Source organism: Lampetra planeri, chromosome 8, assembly GCF_965212315.1.
Source record: "Lampetra planeri chromosome 8, kcLamPlan1.2.h2, whole genome shotgun sequence".
NCBI classification, from domain to species: Eukaryota; Metazoa; Chordata; class Hyperoartia; order Petromyzontiformes; family Petromyzontidae; genus Lampetra; species Lampetra planeri.
Genome location: NC_136114.1, coordinates 5967768 through 5989659, shown reverse-complemented (window position 1 = coordinate 5989659; position 21892 = coordinate 5967768). Strand labels below are relative to the sequence as shown.

At 42.7% G+C, this 21892-nt stretch overlaps 1 protein-coding gene across 2 annotated transcripts in view; it reads left to right on the top strand.

The window, feature by feature from the left end:
* STK33 (serine/threonine kinase 33) overlaps positions 1–21892 on the top strand; it is a 103680-nt gene that overhangs the window by 27666 nt on the left and 54122 nt on the right. For both annotated transcript variants that reach the window (XM_078596775.1, XM_078596776.1), the window contains exons 3-4: positions 15228–15341; positions 18577–18681. In XM_078596775.1, coding sequence (XP_078452901.1) covers positions 15228–15341; positions 18577–18681 — 219 coding nt within the window. The remainder of the gene's footprint in view (positions 1–15227; positions 15342–18576; positions 18682–21892) is intronic.

The following is a 21892-nucleotide window of genomic DNA, read 5'->3' as shown; positions in this document are numbered from 1 at the left end:
GCTGGTTTACATATATTTGTTTATTATGTTGAACTTCTTTCGCACTGTACGTAGCCAACCGTGCCAATCGGAGGTGTTGGCGAAGGACAACAAACTAAACACGTCAAGCAGTTGTAAAGAAATTTGTTTTTTTTTAATGTTTACTTGCATTATTGTATTCAACGGTGACTATGAATGTCCATATTTCGTAATCCTTATTGATGTTTTCATAATTTTAAAAAACCTATACATTTCATTACCGAAGTACAGTGCATTCTTCCACTATCTATTTTATTTTACTACCGGAAACGTAGATAATATTCTAAACATTTTAGTCAAAATTACCTTACAACATATATATGTACACGTATATGTTTAACTTATGGGGCGCACATTTTTTACGTATATTTTATCAATCGAAAGGTTTTATAGATTGCCCTATTTAATGAAAAATAGAAAGCGTTCATTGTAATTTAATCAGCGCAATGCGATTGTATTATTTAATTCATGTCCCGTCGTGTTCATTTAACAAGCAATGCATACTTAAAGGGGTATTATTTGATTTAAAGCTTTCGTGACTGCAGGAATTCATATTCTTGGTTCTTTCGGTAAAGTCACGTAGAAGGGAAATAATAAAATAATAATGGAGGGTGGGTGTCCACACCTGATGATGATGATTGCTTGTGTTGCAGTCGAAACGTCGTGAGAATGTTATTGTTTATATTTTTATTATTTTATTGTTTCCCTTCTACGTGACTTTACCGAAAGAACCACGAATATGGGGCATTATTTATTTAATTCGATTTTTTAAAATCGCTATCAGTTTTTGCCCTTTGCTATCACGTACAAGTACAATTCCAAGTATTCTCACAAAGAATTGCCTTCATCCTTACTGCCCGATTGAACACGTCACCTCCCTATTGCCTGTTGTTTGCATTGATTTGTAATCTTTGCAAATTTTACATTAAGGGAGTGAACAAAACTACAAACAACTCAGAAAAATAAACAAAGGCAGAGCTATTAAAAGGCTGCTGCTAAAGCTGTATTTATTAAATCTTTTTTGAACTGGCTCAACATCGAATATAATAGCTTCGTTTTAAGATTTAACTTACAATTGTTTAAATCATTAACAGTGTTTAAGGTACGGTATCTTAAGACTGCATTGAAAATACATGATATTAATTGTATTTGTTTTTGTTCAAAAATAATGTAATGCAAGTCACTGCAAACGGGCCTACCGTTTGTGTACTCTGATGTACTGCTGCATCTACCACAGCGAATGTTAGTCGACTGCTGTGCCGTACAAAGACATTCGAACTCAAAGAGAAAAGAGACATGTGGCTGGTTTGAAATGTACTACGATAATGAGCCAAGAATGTCTGTGTGTCCCGCGTGTGACGTCACTCCACGTCAGCCAGCCCCCCTCATTAATAATCATGTGCAGGTGACGTCCTCCACATGGACACCCCCCTCATTAATAATTATTAGTGGGTGACGTCACTCCACATGGGGGGATGAAGCGCCTCCTCCCCCCTCCTCAGCGTCAACTCACAACCCTCACTACAAAGGCAGAACCCTCACGTCACGCGATCTCCGTAACGCTGTTGAGACATAGAAGTAAAAAAGACATCATGATGAACAAGGGATTATAATCTTAAAATTAAATAGGTCTGTGTCACCGCGCCCTTACAAATTGCACACGCATTGATGCAATGAATATCACGTCGTGGTCTGCTTTTCGCTTGAAAGTTTCAGATTTGCTGCAATACACCCGTCTTTGGATGGGATAGAGGCTAGTTTAAAATACTCTTCGATGTGCTGTGTATAAGTACATTTAAATATGATGATATTTAAACAATTTTGTTGCAAACGGCTGATAAAGTTTTGGATTATTGAATGGTCTTGTGGTACGTTTTGCAAATGAAGAGTGTTGCAGGGATACTCTAAGGAATAAGAATAGGTTGTAAAATGTCTTTGTGATGCTTTTGGAAATTGAAAATAATTACCAGCACCCTGTCCTGTGGGACTATCTCCCACCACTCCCAGGCATATTCGGATGTTTATGTATGACTCCATAGCATTTCTTAAAGAAGAGATGTGTTTGAAGAATATTTGTTTTAATGGAAAATAATGCCATTGCTTTTCAAAAGGCAACCTTAGCACACTTCACTATTTACTTTTGGAGGTTTTTTTTTTTCAAAGCCAAAAGGCAAAAGCTCCGCTGGGAAAATGAGGCAACGCTCGTCTTGGTTGGTGGCTCTGGACCAGTGGTGAAAATTCCACATTTGCCACGATTGAGGCAAAGTCTGTCAATAGGATGGCCGCTTGTATTAGGGCGCCATGGGGATAAGATGTTAACTACCTCGCCTGGTATACAGGAGTGCGTGGGTTCGACCCCGATCCTGACGCCTGCTGCTGTATATTTGGAGTTTGCGTGTCTCTCACTCTCTCATCATCATCACGGTGGCTATGAGATGTTAACTACCTCGCCTGGTATACAGGAGTGCGTAGGTTCGACCCCGATCCTGACGCCTGCTGCTGTATATTTGGAGTTTGCATGTTCTCACCGTGGTCGTGTGGACTTTTCTCTGGGTCCTCCTGGTTTTTCCCCCACCACATTTAGAGTATTTGGTTGCTATAAATTTTCACATGACGATAAGCCACTACGTTGAGCTATATAGAAAAATAGCTATATGGCTCAGTTGGCCTTGCCCGGTAAAATAAAAAAAATAGTTTAGTTTTATGTTTTCAAGAGTTCATAAAGTGAGGAAAGGGTTAAGCGAATGCGTGTGTGCGTGTGGAAGAGTGGGGTTATCGGGGGGCGCGGTGCTAAAAGATCAGACGATTAATGTGAATAAAGGATAAAAGCAACATTGACCTTGGAAAGAAAAGAAAATCCTTTAAAGAAAAAAAAAGAGGGTGGGGGAGGGGGGCAGCCGCCGTTGCTGGGACGGTTCTGCGTGACGGAGTTTTGAGTGTGAAGTGTGGAGCGTTGAGTGGCTCCAGCCCCGGGCCGGCTCTGTATATACACCTGGCCCGGTTTGCACACCAGCGCGAGAGAAAGAACGGGCAAGGCCCTCGTCCTCTTACGGGCCAGCCGGCGGGCTGAAAGAAAGCTTCTGCACAAAGCCACATTCCAGCTCCTCACCTCCAGCCGCCCTCCCTCAAATCCCACCGCACGGGCCTCTCCCTCCGCGGGTTTTTTTGTCTCATCCTTACCCTCCCTCCACACCCACCCGCCCGTCCGTCCGTCCGTCTGCCCCCACTTCTCGAGTGCTGCTTCGGCTTCTCTGTTCGTAAAAAAAAAAGAGAAAAGGCAACGAGAAAAAAAAACATTTTGATTTTAAGGAAAGAAGAAAAAAAAAGAGGGGACCTGACGAAAGAAAACAAACCTTTGTCAACACTTGTGTGCGTGTGGGCGCGCGTGTGCGTGCGCGTGCACACTGGAGCGTAGTGCAAATGTTGGCCTTAAATGCTCTCTCCCGCCACCCCTATTTGCTGCCGTTAGAATCCTTAATGATTTTACCTCCTTGCTGCTGAATTGGCAGCGCAAACAACGTGCAAGTCGCCTAACAGCAGCAATGTCACGCAGGCGAGCTCCTTGCCCGCCCGCTGCTTACTAACAGCAAAACAATTGCCGGCGTGAATGGGTTCTGTTCGACGCGAAAGGCTTTTATGGATGAATGGGGTCTGTTTGTTGTCAGCAGTGCAAGCATTGCGAGATATAAAAGGCTGTTTCGAGAGCGGTGAGGTATTTTTGGTTTCTGAACGAATTTCTGAGACCTGGTTTGCGCTGTTGTATCTCGGATGCAGGACGTGGAATCGTAAAATGTAAAAAAAAGAACGTAACGCGTTCGGCAATAACGCCGCCCTAAAGAGGAACAATTAGATGATGGGCGAAGATTTGGGCAATGGCTCTTCTTCATAGCAGAGAGGTACAGTCGTAGCAATTGAGTGAATAATATTTGGAGACTTTGCTATATACACCATATAATCCAGGGGCCCCTGGTAGTGTAAAGAGAGATACAGAGGCCAAAGAGACTGAGTTAATAACAATAATAATGATCTTCTTGGTTCTTTCGGTAAAGTCGCGTAGAAGGAAAATAATAAAATAATAAAAATAAAACATAATAAAATAATTCTCACGACGTTTCGGCCACAACGCAAGCAGCCGTCTTCAGGTGGAGAACAGGTCTGTCGAGAAGGCAGAGTCGTGAGAATTATTTTATTATGTTTTATTTTTATTATTTTATTATTTTCCTTCTACGTGACTTTACCGAAAGAACCAAGAAGATGAATCCCTGCAGTCACGAAAGCTTTAAATCGAAATAATAATAATAATGTACTCTACACCATGGGGCTCTGATAGAAAGCCATTGGTAACAATGTTTGCGGTGTTTGTTTCTAGATGAACAGTCTCATTATGTCTAGCTGTACCCATTAGGTAATTGTCCATGTGTCAATTTAAGACTTTATCTCGCAACATATTTATATCATGCATTGATATCAGGTCCGCATGGTGTGTATGCATGTTGAACTTCTTTCGCACCCTACGTAGCCAACCGTGCTTCTCGGAGGTGCGGGGAAGGATAACAAACTAAACTAAGCACGTGGTGTATAGTGCAGTCTACAACTATTATTCATCACTCTCTCTCTGACCTCCATCAGCTCCCCGTTATGTAGAATGATCAATGGCCAATACCTTGTCGATTGTATCGATTATTTTATCGCTAATTTTTCATCTGCATCGTGTTGAGTTCTTGTTATTCGTGCTTTGTACACCAATGCCAGAGCAGTATGAATCTTCCGTCAAATGTTCGGCGTTTGTTATCATCAGTGAGATGGTCTCGTTCACTTACATCAATTGCTTTATTGCCTTTGACATTTACAGTAATCCCTCGCCACTTCGCGGTTCAAGTTTCACGGCCTCAGTGCATCGCGGATTTTTCCCGAACTGATTTAAAGGCCTCATTATACCTGTGCAGTAACACCATCATCATCATTCATCATCACATTCATCGAACTGCACAGGTCTGTCATCATCGTCATTGTCATCGTCATTGTCATCGTCGTCGTCGTCATTACTGGAGTCAAGTCTCAAGATACTACTGTCATTGGTGAGTGTAGAACACCATAATACGTATCGTATGAGAGAGAGAGAGAGTGAATGTATAATATTAAGGTTTTATAATTAAATAGATTTAAGTAAAATATATATATAAAGTATAAATATACATATTTTAAACATTCTGGTACCCACACACACATATACGGAAATTCCTAGGGGGCCAATCCTACTTCGCGGATTTTCACCTATCGCGACGGGGTTCCAGTCCCCGTTAACCGCGATAAACGAGGGATCACTGTATTTTTGCTTTTCTCTGCCAATTCGAGTCCAATTGTGCTGTCAGCATCTTGTCATGTGTGTTGAAGTTCTTTCGCACCGTACGTAGCCGACCCCGCTCACAATGGGACGATGGCACATTCATTCGCAATGATCACAGTCAGCAACACCCCACACGTTCTCAGAGTGGCCCCTGAAGATGACGTCGCAGAACTACTTCTGAAGCCAGTTTAATCTGTCTTCTTTATTCACACAAGGGACACACTTTTTACACCCCCTTTGAAGAGTGTTCGTATCATATCACTCAAATCCAACTTTTCGTTTTATTCTCAGAGCTAGAATTTGCCAAGTTAATAAAAAAAACAGTTTTAATAAGATCATTGTTTTTGTGGAGTCATTGGCGACTGGGTTGAGACCATCAGCTCCCCTGCACTTGAGAGACCTGGCTTGGCCATGGGCCGTTGCCCAGATTTGGACCCAGGATTTCAGAGGTGACAGCTAAGTGGTCTGACATGGGATTAGTTCCCCTGAGCCACCTTACCCACCAGCTACTCTCTTGCCTTTTTGTAATTGCATCCAGTATTTGTGATACTAGCCAGTGGATTACTAATGCTAGATTAGTTGATGGATTTATACTGTAAGAAAGCCATGATTTGGCTGTCGATCTTGACTTGGTGGCAGTGGTCTAGAAAATGATTTGTGTGAGGTGATTTTACTGCCGGCTGTTGTTTACCAGATTTTTAAAAATCAAAGTCAGCTTTTCTTCGCATCATCAAAAGTGCGTAACTTTATTGAGTACAGTATAGCAAGTTTCATATGAAGACTAAATATATAATACATGTACGTGTGTATGTCTGTTCGACTTCTTTCACACCGTACGTAGTCAACTGTGTTAATCGGAGGTGTGGGGAAAGGACAACAAATGTGAATGTATCTGTGCCTGCCACACTTTTCCTAAAATTATTGGAAGTTTTAAAAAAATATATAGCATATACTGAAGTGATGAAATGAGTTCTGTGTCAGCAGCTTAATTGGGAAAATGAATGCAAAAAATACAATACAATATCACATCTAAATGCAACTACATTCCAACAGCCTGTACAAAAGAAACAGTCAATGATAGTCAGAGGAGAATCTTGAGCCTTGACTTGATGAGGTGTTAATGAATTCCACACTCCCACTTGCGCAAAGGTTGACCGAGGGTAACATAGTCCCAAAAATGTATATGCGTGTCGCACTTATGAAGGCACGCGTGATTTTAGGTGCTGAGTTAAATGTCGACTAGAAGGCAGCAGATGGAAGATGCAACTTCAAGAGATTAAAACAAGCTTGTTGCTTGAGCAGAGTCGCCAGTGCATTATGCATGGTGCTGAATGATGTAACTCACAGTGTGTTGTGTAAAGCATTGGGGCGTGGATACGGTGAGGGCAGGAGAATGGGACCATGTGAAAGAGAGGACGGAATTATATGCTAGCAGCAAAAATGACATCTGGGAAGGTTCGTCGATGCTTTAATGCGCGTCTGACCGATAATGTGGCAGTTGGCTTTTTGTTGGAAAGGCATATCAGGTTGTTTAAAACTTCGTGCTAACTTACCTGTAAAGGTGCGTGAGTTAGGCTGTTACACATTGTATTGCATGCTTTAGTTGTGTGTGATCTGATACATCATAGGGGTGCATACTCTTTGGTTCTTTCGGTAAAGTCACGTAGGTATAAAATAAAATAGATCACGACGTTTCGGGCGCAACACAAGCGTCCTGGTTACGGACGCTTGTGTTGCGCCCGAAACGTCGTGATCTATTTTATTTTATACCGACGTGACTTTACCGAAAGAACCAAAGAGTATGGATTCCTGCAGCCACGAAAGCTTCAAATCAAGATCATAGGGGTGCTTTCAGTGTGAGGTTTTTTTGTTCGAGGAAGTACAAAAAGGGTACCGGTACATAAAATATTGAGCACATCGAGATATTATGTAAGTACTGCTCTCCGATTGTGTTTTTCGGGCTGCGTCGGGCGTTGCAACCCAAAAAGGTTTCGCAAAGCCACGAAACGCAACCACGAAACGCTTCTCAGGAGTGTCGCATTTAATGGCGACGGGGTTTTTTTGTTGCGTAAAAAAAAATCCGTTTCGTAACGGCGTTTGAAATCTATTTTAATTAAAGAAATAACTTTAATAAAGACTGTTGGAACTAGACGTCCTGGTTATAGATTTTGCCTGGCAACGGACGTCACTGGATCACGGTGAGGCATTTGCGTCATTATAATGATTCATTCACTTGGCACAATGTGAAAATGTTGCAGACGGACCACGAGCTGAATCATTTGCGAAGCGTTTAGTTTAGTTTGCTTTAACTTTTGTTTAACCAGGTGAGAACTCAAGTGACCAGGAGACTCGCAGATGTAGTTTGTACAATATATAGAGGATATATTTCACGTGAGAAACATAAAACCAAGGTGAAAATATGGGTTATGGGTCACTAAAATAGTATATTCATATGGATGGAAGGCTTGCAGAATACTTTTTCATAAATTGGAAAACTGCATTATACTTTCTATATACTGTACGTTTCCGTATGCAGAAATGCCTCCGTTAGGCAGACACTACGAACGTGAAAGTTCAGCTATTTTTTTTGTATCTTCCCCACTTTACGTATTTGTTACCATCCCTTAAATTCACAATGTCGTTATTTAATGGACTTTAATTTCCAAATTCCACAGATAATTGTCCCCTCCTAAGAACACGACGTCTCGGCAAGTGCACACGTTGGTTTAATTCCGCGTGTGATTGTCATCTCTACTCATCCGTCAGGGGGCCTCCTGAGACCCAGCAGCAATCGTTGTTGTCTTAAGCGACCCGTCGACCACACACTCAGTTCATTGACTTTTGACAACGTTCCAACTTTCGATTTAAAGCTATCGTGACTGCAGGGATTCATCTTCTTGGTTCTTTCGGTAAAGTCACGTAGACTCTGTCTCCTCGACAGACCTGTACCTCCACCTGAGGACGGCTACTTGCGTTGTGGCCGAAACGTCGTGAGAATTATTTTATCATGTTTTATTTTTATTATTTTATTATTTCAATTCTACGTGACTTTACCGAAAGAACCAAGAAAACGTTCTAACTCTCTCTCCCCTCTTTAGTTGTCACGAAAAAAAGACCACGAATAAAACTCATGCATGTCTTCAAATATTTAATATCATAATAATTGCTCCATTCGATATTAATTAGCTATGATGTGTTCCATAATACAGGTTTTTTTGGTTACATCGCGTAAATATATAAATGTACAGCACCGGGTGTGCTGTACTAGTAACGAATTAAATTTTGACTTAAAACTTTCGTGACTGCAGGAATTCATATTCTTGGTTCTTTTGGTAAAGTTACGTAGATAGAAAATAATAATTAAATACAATTAAAATAAAATCATGAATTAATTTTTTTAAAAAAATGTCTTCATCAGGCGGAGAGAAGACCGCTTGTGTTGCAATCGAAACGTGTTTTTTTGCTTTTATTGAAAAAAACAAAATAATAAATAAAATGTTAATTTTTCTTTTCTATCTACAGTACGTGACTTTACCGAAAGAACCAAGAATATAGTAACGAATTGGCAAGTTCTGTTTACGTGACAAACCTTACTAAGTGGCTGTTTCGGGTGGTGGCGGGATTAAGGACACATTTATATACGCGATCTAACCCCAAAAAAACCTGTATTATGAATGATATTGGTCGCGAAAGCCTACGTGTTAATTATGATATGTTAATAATATATGAATATGATCGTTTGAGTGCAGCAGCACATATTTGCATTTTAAAAGACTCAGTTTTACCACTGCGTAGGGTTTTCGCGGTGTAGTTCCGCTGTGTGTTTTTTGGGTTGTACCACGCGTTCTCCGGCACGATGTCCCACATCTCGCTCCGCCCGCTGATTCCTGAACCACCTCTTCAGGCACCGAGGAAGCTTCTGGATAACCGTCGAACGAAGAAGGTCACTGCATAGCGCCGCTTCCGATTTGAGGAAGCCGCTGTAGCTATGCACTTTTACATCGAGATTCAAAACGAATTCCTGATTTTTGTTCTTTAGTTTGTTGTCTTTCCCCTATGCCTCCGATTAGCACAGTTGGCTACGTACGGTGCGAAAGAAGTTCAACATACATACATCGGGGAGCTAAGAGTCAGCTTTATCAACCCAGACATGCATGAGTCGTTCCTTCCTTAAAGGCTCAACAGAACCTAGTGGATGGAACGCGGTGGCTTCATGCTGCACTTGCATGAGCTTCTCTGCTGACGTCTGTAGACTGCATGTGTGTTTAATTATAATCAGAGCTACGGATCGCTTGTTCAGCTGCGGAGAGCCTTGCACAATTACAATCCAATCCGGGGTACGACAGTCCAGTAATTAGCTCGCGCGCTGCTCTACAAATGCAGCAAATATGACGGCCAGATAGAACACCGGTGGCGAGCCACATTTTCAAACTCTCCTGGGTTTCCTCTAGGTCAGTCCAGCCTTAAACGAGTGCCTGGCGTGGTACGTGAATACCAGCACTGGGCAGACAAGGGTGGATGGCTGTGTCAAGCTCGCTTTAGTCCGCTTACGACTTTTAATGCGCATGTTAGATGCTTTTTGTAATGCCAAAATGCCGTTTGCTCAGCAGCAGAAGTTTACAGATTTCGGCTTTTACAATGACAGTGGAAGGAGAACGTTTAAAAATTAGTGAGCCTGGGGGCAAAAATTGCAATGGCTAAAGCTGCTGCACCATTATAGTTCAATTGTATCACCTACCTCTAACCGATTGAGAAATACACTTTGCTGCTCAACATCATTGGCATCAGCCATCGTCAATCCCCTGTTGCATGAAGGCCACCCCAAGCCGCCGCCGCCTCTCACGATTCTGTGATATATTAATCCACCCGGCACGCGCACTCAAGATCATTTCATCGCTCCATCTCCCTGGTGGACGTAAACTTGGGATGCGTACCATTCCTTGGATGCCGCTCCATTATTATCCTTGACCGATCGGCCTTCGTCCCGTCTAGAAAACGCGTTCTGACCGAGCCCCACTTACTTTTCTTGACGGTTTGAGTGATGTCATTAACCTGCATATGTTGTATAATCCAAATGTTTCTCTGTCTGCCTCTCACTGCAATTCTAGTCATGCATATCTCCATGTTTCTAAATCAACATGACAAGTCAAGTTGCGAGCATAAAGAAAACCGACCTATTTGCTCTCGCCTTTGCTTGAGTCTGGAATATTTTTTTGGTTTTGTTCGGTAAACCGCAAAGCAAATGGGAAAATAAATACAGAGAGAGAAAGGAAGTAATGCTTCGTAGTTACCGCATTGACTGCGGTATTTAGGGGCGTATCCAGACGTGAGAAATCTGTATGCACAGTGGAGGCACAGCAGGGTCAGGGCTCGTGGTGTCGGCAGTGCGTGGGTGTGGAGAGAGAAAGGCAGAGTTCAGGTGGGGAGCGACAGAGAGAGCCGTGGCGTTGGAAGAGTTTTTCGACTTGCAGCTGATATCTCTTTTTCCACTGAACAACCGGGCTGGGAACGGTTCAGGAGGTGGCGGTTGTCTTTGTTTCCACTGCATAAGACAAACTGACGAACCGTGCTGCCGATGTCGCACGCGGTGAACGTGTCGCTAGTGCTGACCCCGGCCCTGCTTGGCCCCGATGCAAATCAGACGTCTTGTGAGACCAGCCTATCACAGTTTGGATCCGACTCAGCACAGCAAATAGCCAGGGAAAACCATCCGCCACCGCAAGGGGGCCGCGCTGGCTCGGCTCGGATGTGCTGGTGGAAAAGGAGTACGAGTCGCACCACTGTGTTGTGAGCCGCTTGATCCATGCATAGCACGCGTGCTAAAGCGTGTGATGCACGTGTGAACCGTACGTTGCACTTTAGACGCATGCAAAGTACGTGTGCTCACATCAACTTTATTTATTTCTCATATATAATAGTTTACGTCTTCCATGGAATTTTCAGGCCTCTTTTTTTCAGGAGGGTCCTGCTTTTGGTGTGTTTGGACAATTCGCGTTCTGAGTGTTTGTGCAATGTGTGATGAACGCAGAGATGAAGAACGCTCAAAAGCCACTAACATAGAGCGTTCGAAAACCAATCATTGAAGCGTTTTTTTGGTGTTCAGATAGTCTATAATTATATGTAGAACTAGCTTTTTTGCCCGTCCAAGGACGGGTGTATATTGCAGTAAATCTGAAATATTCAAGAGAAAAATTGTTCAGCTCATGATTATTAATGAGGGGGGTTGCCCCATGTGGAGTGACGTCACCCGCTCATGATTATTGGGGAGGGGTGCGGCATGTGGAGTGACGTCACCCCCTCATTGTTATTGGGGAGGGGTGCGGCATGTGGAGTGCGAGACCTTGTGCGTCATCGTAAATTTCCACGCGGGCATGAATATTAATGAAGGGGGGGGGGGCTCTTTTGCAGTGACGTCACGCACGGATGTAGCACTGTGCTGCGTATATTTATTTTCACCGTCACTTTCTGTAAAGAAACGTCATATTTTAAGCGACTTTGTGTAATCAATTATACTGGTAGGAACGAAGTGAACCAGCCTACAATAGATTATATCGTCCGTCCGTCCGATGTCCGATTAGGTGTAGCAACATCGCCCCCTACTGCAAACACTTGGCAGGACCCTACAAAAACCTTTACACTCAGTGAGGCTTTCCTGGCTAAACAAGTGTCATAATACATTATGTTTATATTCTTTGGTTATTCGTTCCTACCAGCCCACCCCGCAGGGTCCTGTTTTAATTCAGCTCGACCTTCCTCTGTGTTAGTGTAAAAATCCACCCACTCATGAATATTAATGAGGGGGGGTGGGCCTCATGTGGAGGGACGTCACGTGGGGGGGGGGGGGGCTCATGTGGAGTGACGTCACGCGCGAGACTGACATTATTTGGTTCAATAATGATATTTTTTTACCTGGTAATCTTTCACCAAATTAACCCGGGAAATGCCCAATCTCGTCAGATCTCAGAAGCTAAGCAGGTTTTTTGAGCCCGGAAAGTGCTCGGATGGGCAAAGATGCGTAAAACGGGTGATATCGGCTGCGATGCTGCACCACGGGCAGCAGAAGGCAGTGCAGTCGAATACATTGTTGTACCTTACTTATATGCTCCCGTATCTATTGTCATCTGTGCTCTTCGCCTTCGCTGACCTGCGTAGTAAAGTACGATCAAACAAGCCTTAGGTTCTCATCCAGCAGTGGATTGACGAAAGGGCTGCACATGTGCGTGTACAATATTTCACCGTGTATGCATGTATGGTCACCCTTGAAATGGAGAATTATTGTCTCAGAGTGGCCTCTCACCTGATTCTCAATAAAAGTCACCGATTGATTTATCGATTGCAAAGCAGAGCATAACGGGCATGTGTTTATCCCCCTGTTATACAATCAACTGAGCAGTTGTGTGGGCTCGGGACACGGGGACTTTTACAGCCAATAAATGTCACTGCGAGACTTAGCACCCCCCATATAATCTGGTTGCTAGGTTGTCTGCCTCACTTTCCACAGGAACGGGACAAGGGGCCCTGAAAGTTCATGCCCAGAGCTAATCGTTGATTCCTTCTCACCATGCATTCCCCACCTAAGGAAATAATCACCCGTCGCCATCCTGCCCTGTGTATGCTTGTCCGATGAAAGTAAGGCTATGGCAAGCAATGATCCAATTCACACTGCTGTGTGAACCGGAGGTGAGACTTGGCCCATAACAGTGGCGGATGCAAACAGCTCATCACAGGCTGTTGTTTTCTTGGAAAGACACGATAACAAACCAATCAACCGTTGCTAATGTCCTTCACTGAAGAACACCGGCCAATTTGTGTCCCAATTGGCACATTTACCAAGTGTCGTCAGAAAAGAGAGTGGAGCGATCCTTCTGGTGGACACCAGAGGGTGGGCAACACTAGCCAGGATGACCATTGAGCTGATCCAGAGCGCGCAAAGGGACATAACATCTGTTAGGTGCACTTGGGAGGATCACCTGTGGATTGGCGTAGGATCGTGATGAGTTGCGTCAGCAAGACGGGATGGACCTAGCCAGGACCTAGGACCTTGTATGAATACGCTGTGTGGAATGTCGGGTGAATGATTAGGTTTGTGCGTTGGTTGCATGCCCAGAGTGCAATGTTTGGGTTAATGCATAGGTTGAGTTGCTGTGGTATAGATAGCGTTGTATTGGGCAATTGTGTTTGTGACTACACATGCGATGAGTGAGGATTGAACATTCTGTCGAGGTACCATCGTCATCTCTCTCGGTTGACTCGCCCTTGATGGACATCGGTAAAAGAAGAGCTTCATAGCTCATCGGATTCGCCTAGTCTAAATAAAGATTCTGATTCTGAGTTATTTTACTTTTTTGTAGCCTTTAAACTATTCTTGAGAGGGTTGATCAAAATGTTATACCAGATTGTGGTTTTAATTTGTAAAAAGAGAACCAAAAGAATATGATTCACTCTTTCTGTTATTGTTCATAAACAATGAACAATAACAGAAACAATAACATGTTATCGCCCTTCTTGGTTCTTTCGGTAAAGTGACTTTACCGAAAGAACCAAGAAGATGAATCCCTGCAGCCACGAAAGCTTTAAAACATGTTATTGCAATATTTAAAAAAATATATAAAATGCAGATTAATATGATCATCATTCACAGCCCTTCGTCATTCCACGGCTAAAGGAAGGCCTCCTAACGGGATCGTTTGACCATACTTCAACAACCCGGTTCAATGCTGGTTGTGGATTGGTGGGGCCCAAGTCCGGTTCAGACATCACTCAACAATGATGACAGTCACGGCGGGGTATAGAATTTTCTGGCTTCATACCGCAGCGCGTTAACCACTGTTCAACCACTCCCATCGATGATTAATGTATTTAAAACCGAGCACATTATAGTGTAGGTTGCGGAAGCAATGAATAATTTAATGTAGACGTAAGTTGTATAATGCATCTGTGTACGCGTTTTCATACTGCACACGATGTGGCCCTGTTGGGGATAATTACATTAAGCAGAATACATTCATATGCACTCAATATTGGAATCTAACACTCATTAATATTACTCACTGCTGTCAAGCTATAAAATGTAAATTGAAAATTTTAAAAGATGCTGCCTAATAGAAAACCCTCACGATCGAACATGCCCATCATGCGATGTTCAAATTTTCATCTTCCTTCTAAAATGTTAAAATGGTCAAATTAAGCGGAAAATGTCTTAGCCAGAAAATATGTAAAAGTGTTGTATTTTAATGTGTAACACATGTGAATGTTTTTTTGGCATATCTCCAAGATGATACAGCTGAGTGTGTGAAATATAATAAATAAAACAATACCTTATGCCATTTAAATGTTATTCTAATATAACAAAACAAACAAAAGTATTAATATTCAAAAGAATGTCTACCGTGTTGCCGGAGGATTATTTTGAAATAAACCTCAGAACGATGTAGATTTTTGTTGTCAGCGCTCGTTAAAATTTCATTACGACAGCAAATAAGGCCACCGCTTTTTGCTGCAGACACGGAAATTGATGTTTGATTTTGTAGAATCTGGATGTTAGTCTTAATGCCCATTTCCATTGCGCTTCGCCTCAGTTGCTGTTTGAGTAACACATGGAAGCCATTGTGTATTTTTTGTTATTGTGCGTGGCTTGGTAAATGTCAACAAAGTGTTTTTTTCTTATTTAAAGACTTTTGAGTATGAAATTACATCGGTCACAATCATGCAATAGACAGACGCGTTTGAGTAGACGAGCGTGATATTTTAACCTGGAAATATTCATGCCCGCAAGAATATCGCTCCTGCGGGAAAGTCCGCGGGGCTTTGTTGTGATTGCTGTTGTCGTTTTTGGCTTGAAGTGGGCGCGTGTTGTTTTCAGAATTACTACCGACTGGGTCGACAGCTGGGCAGTGGAAGCTTTGGGACGGTGTACGAGGCCACTCATGTCGAGACCGGAGTCAAATGGGCCATCAAGACTGTCAACAAGGAGAGGGTCAGCTCAACACTGACACGTACCCTTTTCAGCGCTCCCAACGATTGTCTACTTACCATCAGTCACAATCAAGCCCTCGTGCCAAGAATGCTCTAAGGGGGGGGGGGGGGGGGGTGCCTGCCAGTGTATCTGTACTATCTTCCTTATTAAGAGTAGTATTGTTTGAGGCTTCGACACGCTGTGTGGGTCCAAAGGTGCCACTTTTTTTCAGGTTGTATTTTTGTACACACATTGGATGTGCCACAATAAACCACACTTTTATCTCACGAGCTGACAATGGCACACCGCCATTGTCATTAACACTGCCTTAAGATAGGAATATAAACTCGGTGTGAGCTACGATTTTGGACAATATATATTTTTCAGAGTGGATAGAGGCCGCTGGCTCTCTTAAAGCCTTTGAGAGCAAAGATGTATTCTCTCTACTTTTCCTGCTCTGAATATGGCCCATTGCCCCATGCATTGAATCCATCTGTGCGGAGCTTTCAGTGCCAAACCTTCAAATGTGCGGGCAATTTAAGGTGCTTCTGTTTTCATGTCAAGCAATTCATGTGGAATTGCGCACACATTCCAATGCAGGACCCTCATAATGCATTGTGTTTAGGCTTTTCTAGGTACAAAAGGATATTATAAATACTAACTTGATGTAATGTAAATCTCTCCAATGTATTTTCCGGGTTGTTACCACACGTTGTTCGGCACGGTGTCCCACATTTCACAGTATTGGTTCAAAATAAGCAAACAATGCTAAATGTTAATATGTTCCAAAGCACACTAATTATATTATTTGATTAACAGTCACACATAATTTAAGTTGGAGTTTCGCTGCATTCAAGATGTGCATATCCATTGCAGAAACTTTGTCATAAAGTGTAAGTGTTCAAACTTAACGGTCGTACACTTATGTAACCACAGGAGGCCAATAACTTAAAATTAAATTCACCTCCGATTGTTAAATCAGACCAGACCCCATAACGTAAGAATTTACATTTATAGGCCTAGGTATAAAATATTAATTGGCAGAGCCTTCAATTTAACCATGGAAAGCGATGAATAAGTTACTTATTTAAGTCCTTCATATATATATGAAACTTTGGAATTGGCAACCATTTCGCCCGAATATAAATTTTGCTTGAGGTGCGAGATCGTGCGAAACGCGGGTTGTTGATGGCAATGAGTTCAAGTTCAAGTTCATTTATTAGGTATAGCCCTGTGAGCCATTCGGCTCTTGAATCGGGTGCAACCGCAACAAACAAAAAACAAAAACATGAAAAAAACATCTTAAAGTGAATATGTGACTAAGTGCAAACATAAAATCCAAGAAAAGACAGCAAAATATTGCAGAAAAAAACACCATACACCAACGCTGTGTGCAAAAATCCCAGTGGGATGCAAGTCAAACAACAACAACAACCACAAGACAACTTAGATTAAGGGCATCAGTCTAACTCCGTACTAGAACAAACAAACATGGCTAAACCAATACACTTTTCGAAATCACCAAAATAAAGCAATGAGGGCCTTCATTGTCTGGGGGTAGCCTTCGTTGTCTTCCTTCCTATAATGACCCCCCCCCCTCTCTCTCTGCACCCTTGATAATATCAACGAATCAGTCATTGGGGGTGGCTGGGCAGATCAGTGTCTTGACATGTATGGTGGGGTTTTCTATTTTTACGTTTAATTTGGGATACACAGAGTGGCGCAAAAGCCAGGATACATCGGGTGATTATATTTTAACAAATCACGCAAGGCTATCTATTTATTTTAAAATATTCAAACTGACTGCCATTAACATTAAAGCTCCTGATAACTTTTTTGGCAGAGGGAAATCCAATATTTGTGTCAAGGTGCAACGTATTAACGTCTTCAGCAACTGATTGGTACCTGCTGCCTTCATCTTCTTTAGCTCGTTCGTCTTCAGTCAATTTTCTTTCCATTTTTTAATTTCATCTTAAAAGGAAGCCAAAACATAGCTATTAATAATGACAATTGATCAAATATGAACTGATATAATAAACATTGATTTTTGTTTTGTTTATGCCAGTGTTAAAATATTGAAATTATTCTATGTGTCCTGACTATTTGGGCCACTCTGTACATACATTTATTTCCCCAATATACTAGAAGTTTAGGATACGGGATTTGTATACAGTCTAGTAAACTTTAACTTGTTTCCCAATAGCCACAAAACGAGATTCCGCACATCCTCGATCAGGTCTATGTTGTGGTATTTGGTTAACAGAAACAAAAACCAATAAACAATCGCCTGGCATTTTTTTGACAACGACCCTGCTTCAGAGCAGGGAGAGTGAGAATAGGGCCCTTCTTCTGAAGAAGAATGGACACCATTGCTCAAAACGGCAGTCAATTATTTAATTATTTCTGTTGAACGCCCGGCGCTACTGATGAATGTGGTCAGTGTTTTTTTGTATTTGTACTTGAACACCACTGCCAACACGGATTGGGCTGCTCCTGCGTGTGAGCAGAGCCCATTGTCCGCTCCGCTGTGGCCGTCTCTGTGCTCTTGTTTCACTTTGGTGGCGTGGCAGGGACACACGCTGCGGGATGCAAGGGAATGGTTTTTGGAGGGTTTTCTTTTTCCTTCCCCATAACGGTTACCGAGCGCAGGCCCCAGAGGCCCAAGACACCAAGCTGCCAGCAAATAAAGAGCCCTATTAACGTTGCAACAAAAAAGAGTGAATACCTTTGAATTGAGTAAGGTTGTAAGAAATTGGGAGAAGAGATGATGGGAGGCAATTCCATAGTCGAGCAGTGCAAGGTAAGAAGCAAAACGAGAAATGCTTTCACCTGCGGTACGATGGACGACGCGGACGAGACGAAATGGTCATTCTACTGAAATTGAGTCCTCAGCATGAGCCGAGTAATCAATGAGTGAAGTTCGCGGGAACATGAACCGTGGCAGTGGTGACAGACGGGTGATCAGGAGGCGACTGAACGCCAGTGAGTGAGTGACCAGAGTGAATCGGTGATTGCTGGATCATCAGTCAACCTGATTGCTTTACGTTGAATTCTACCAAGTGCGGCGAGGTAGGAGAACCACGTCCTCTACACCAGATACGACAGCAGGAGTCACACTTTCGGCTGACTTTATACTTCGGCATAGGAGTGATAACAATAGCTAAAACGTTCCGTGGCTTTAAGCATTCCATAACACACACACACTATCACCTCACTTTACCCAGAACAACGTGGATCTCTGCTCCTGTGTACCCAGGCCGGGAGCTCTGGGGTACGGCTCCTGGAGAGAGAGGTGGCCATTCTGAAGCGAGTTCAACATCAGAACATCATCCACCTAGAAGAAGTGCTGGAGACCCACAAGGTAAATGGGACACGAGTCATGATTGTGTCTCTCAGCGGCGCTCGCTATGCACACAGTCGTTGCTATTTTGGTTATGATCTTGCAATTATAGTGTTCGACTCACATTTGGAAGGCTGCAATCCTTTCCAGGATCAACTCAGCCCCATAATCCTAACTTTTTGGGAAGTCGGCAGTGGTCATCATATAAACTGGCCCTCACCAAGGGAATGTAGAATTGCCTTTGCTGGCTAAGGGCCACCAATATAAATAAGTGGCAACTGAATGCTTGTTTGGGCATGGAGACACTTTGACTCGATCGTACTTTGTGGATGGTTTATTTAACTAAGAGCGGCACATGCAGTCTTTCACTCCTGCCAGCATCGTTGTGAGTCTTCTGCCAGACGAGGGCTTGTGTCCTCTCTAAAGGACAGCACGTAGTCTGCTGCTGCAGCTGTTGTTGGCATAAGGCAAACTGCTAGAGATCCATTGCACTATGAACTGACCTTGCCTTGTAAGGAATTTGAAGGCGTTTTGACAACATCCACAGGTATGGCACGACCTCGAATGCTGGGGGGAAACGAGATACCTTAAGTTCTGTTTTATCTCTCGGTTAATTGCGGGGGCAGCGGTTTGCTGGTGTGAACTGCAGGTTGTGTTAACCGTTTACCTGTCCTCCGTTTCCTTCCTAATCCCCTGGTATGTGGCACTCTGGGGGGGCAAAGGCCACCGGTGGCCACGTCTCGGCACCTCTGACACTTTAAAAAAAAAAAAAAAAGCTACTTCCATTGGCCTGTCAAAGAGAATTAAGGAATGCTCTTTCACTTCTCAAAATTGGGTCTCGGCGGAGAGCCGATTGCTGTGCCGACAGTTACGGTGCGGCTGCCCTCTTGAGTGGGTAATGTCTCTAAACCATTGCTGCTGTTAGTCACAGGATACTGCTGTTTTTGCACAGTTCCGTGGCCATGTAAGCTATCTGGGCGCTCAAACCTCAAGCTGGGGTTCGCTTTATTTCTATTGCCTAAGACATTGATGGATTTGCAGGCGAATTGGTCCACATAAAAAAAAACGCCAAAATGAAATTTGAACCCTTGCGTTAATCGAGAGTTACACTTATCGATTTAAAGTCTCCCTTTATCAATAAATAAATGACATTAGATTAACAGTGCTGTCGCAGTGTCATGCTGACGTTGAAAGTGGCCCAAATCAGACGCATATTTATCGTCGCGTATATTTGTGTTAAGTTTTGTGGTGATTTCCCGGCCATGGCTAAAACATTCTGGGAAGGAACACAATGATTGTCCAATGGTGAAGCTGCTCCCTTCTGTGTTACGTGTTCTGGCGATTTCCCGGCCATGGCTAACACAAGTTGTAAATGACATCTGAACCAGCAATCGCTTCCCCCTTCACCAACCCACAGGGACCACCGCGGTGAAGTATGGTCAAACGGGTCCCGTGGGCACGGCCAATTAATTGACCCAAGGGTTGGATATTATTTACTTTTTGTTCTTTGTGTTATGAAGGATAACCAAATCGATTTTGCAAATCCAATTTTCAGATACGATGAATGAGCACTTACATCAAAGAAAACGTTCCCCAAAAATCAATACCTTTTGATCAAGCATGGGAAACGCACCTTTGTTGTAACACCAGTTCAACGTGAAGCCTTGTACGAACAATAGTACTGTCATGTGATTATTTCCAGTGATATTTTAATTACTGCACAAAAGAGAATTGGTGAGAAAATTGCTCCACACGGTGTCTTTTGGCAGTACTGGTTTTATTAGGCAAGATCTGTAGGAAAATTCGGAATATAATATGGACTCGCCTGTCCCATTGTGAACACAGCCAAGTTGAGAGTGAATAACGCAGGCATTGTGGGGGTGTCTTGTTCCTGCTGTGATTAATGTTTGATGGCTGAGCGACGGATGGGGATAGTCTGAATGTCTCCACAACACAATACATCGCGCTAACAAGGTCCAGAATAAAGAGCAAAGTAAAGTTGGAATATAATAAGCGCTGTCATTTAAATACACTCGTATTGCAGCACACGACAGGCATTGGCGCGTTCAATATGCCGTTCTTTTGTACAATTCCTTATTATTCAGTTGGTATAGAAAGAGAATGTGCTCACATTTGCTTTGGTCCTGGCTGTAAATCTTCGGCTTAGCAAGATCGTTGAGATGTATAGTAAGCACGCTGTAAAGTGCATTATGGATGCTTCACTAAATGCACGGATTAGCAATAAAAAAAAATAGAATGGGCGATTTTTTCTTTTTACAAAAGTGAAGGTTCAGTGGTTTGCATATTAGGTAGACTCTTTTCATGAGAAGGCTGTCAGATGAATGTCGAATCATTCCCTGCTGTTGATTATACACATATATAAACCATTTAAACACGTATTCATTTACATACTCATCATGAATTATTTTTTCGAACCATATCCGTCTACGTTAATGAGAGGCCACTAAACAATGAAACATTGAGTCGTAAAACACGAGTTGTTTACATTTACAACATTTTATTTAAACAATGTTTTTGACTGCCAATCTAACATAAAATAAACACATTTAATCATTAATACTGAACGTCTCAATAAGGCGTTTTTTTACGCGGAGAGAGATATACAAAGGAGGCTTGTTTATATATTTTTTAATTTGGGAGAGACAGATTTATGCAAGCGACACATTCTCTACTCATCTACGTAGTTATTTATCTTCGCCACAACAATGCGAACGTCTTTATTATGTGTCGTTGTGCGTTTTAAAATTAGGCGAGCGAGTCGTTGATGTCACGTGGCCACAAAGATATTCCAAGATGTCGCTTGCCTTATTTGCTCAAACCAGTCACTGGGTGGAGCTCTTCGTTTACTGTCAGGGCTCTCCTCTCGAATTCGTACAAAAGGGAACAGCAGCTTCACCATTGGACACTCGCTGTGTTACTTGCCACGATGTTTTCTCTTGCTATTTTTCTTCTAATTTTCTCATTTCCAGAGTTAACCCCCAAAACAAGGGGGGGGGGGGGGTTAACTCACGAATATTTGGTAGTGAGTCTTCCCATCCGTTTGACCACCTTGGTCAGATGTGTTGCATTTTGAACACGTCATCATCAGCAGCAGCAGCAGCCATGGTAGGCCCCCCACGTATATGCTCGAGATGTCAAATAAGCAGTGGTAATCTCAGTCCATCCACCATGCGTAGACCGTTAATAGAAGCATCACTTGCTGGAAATTCTA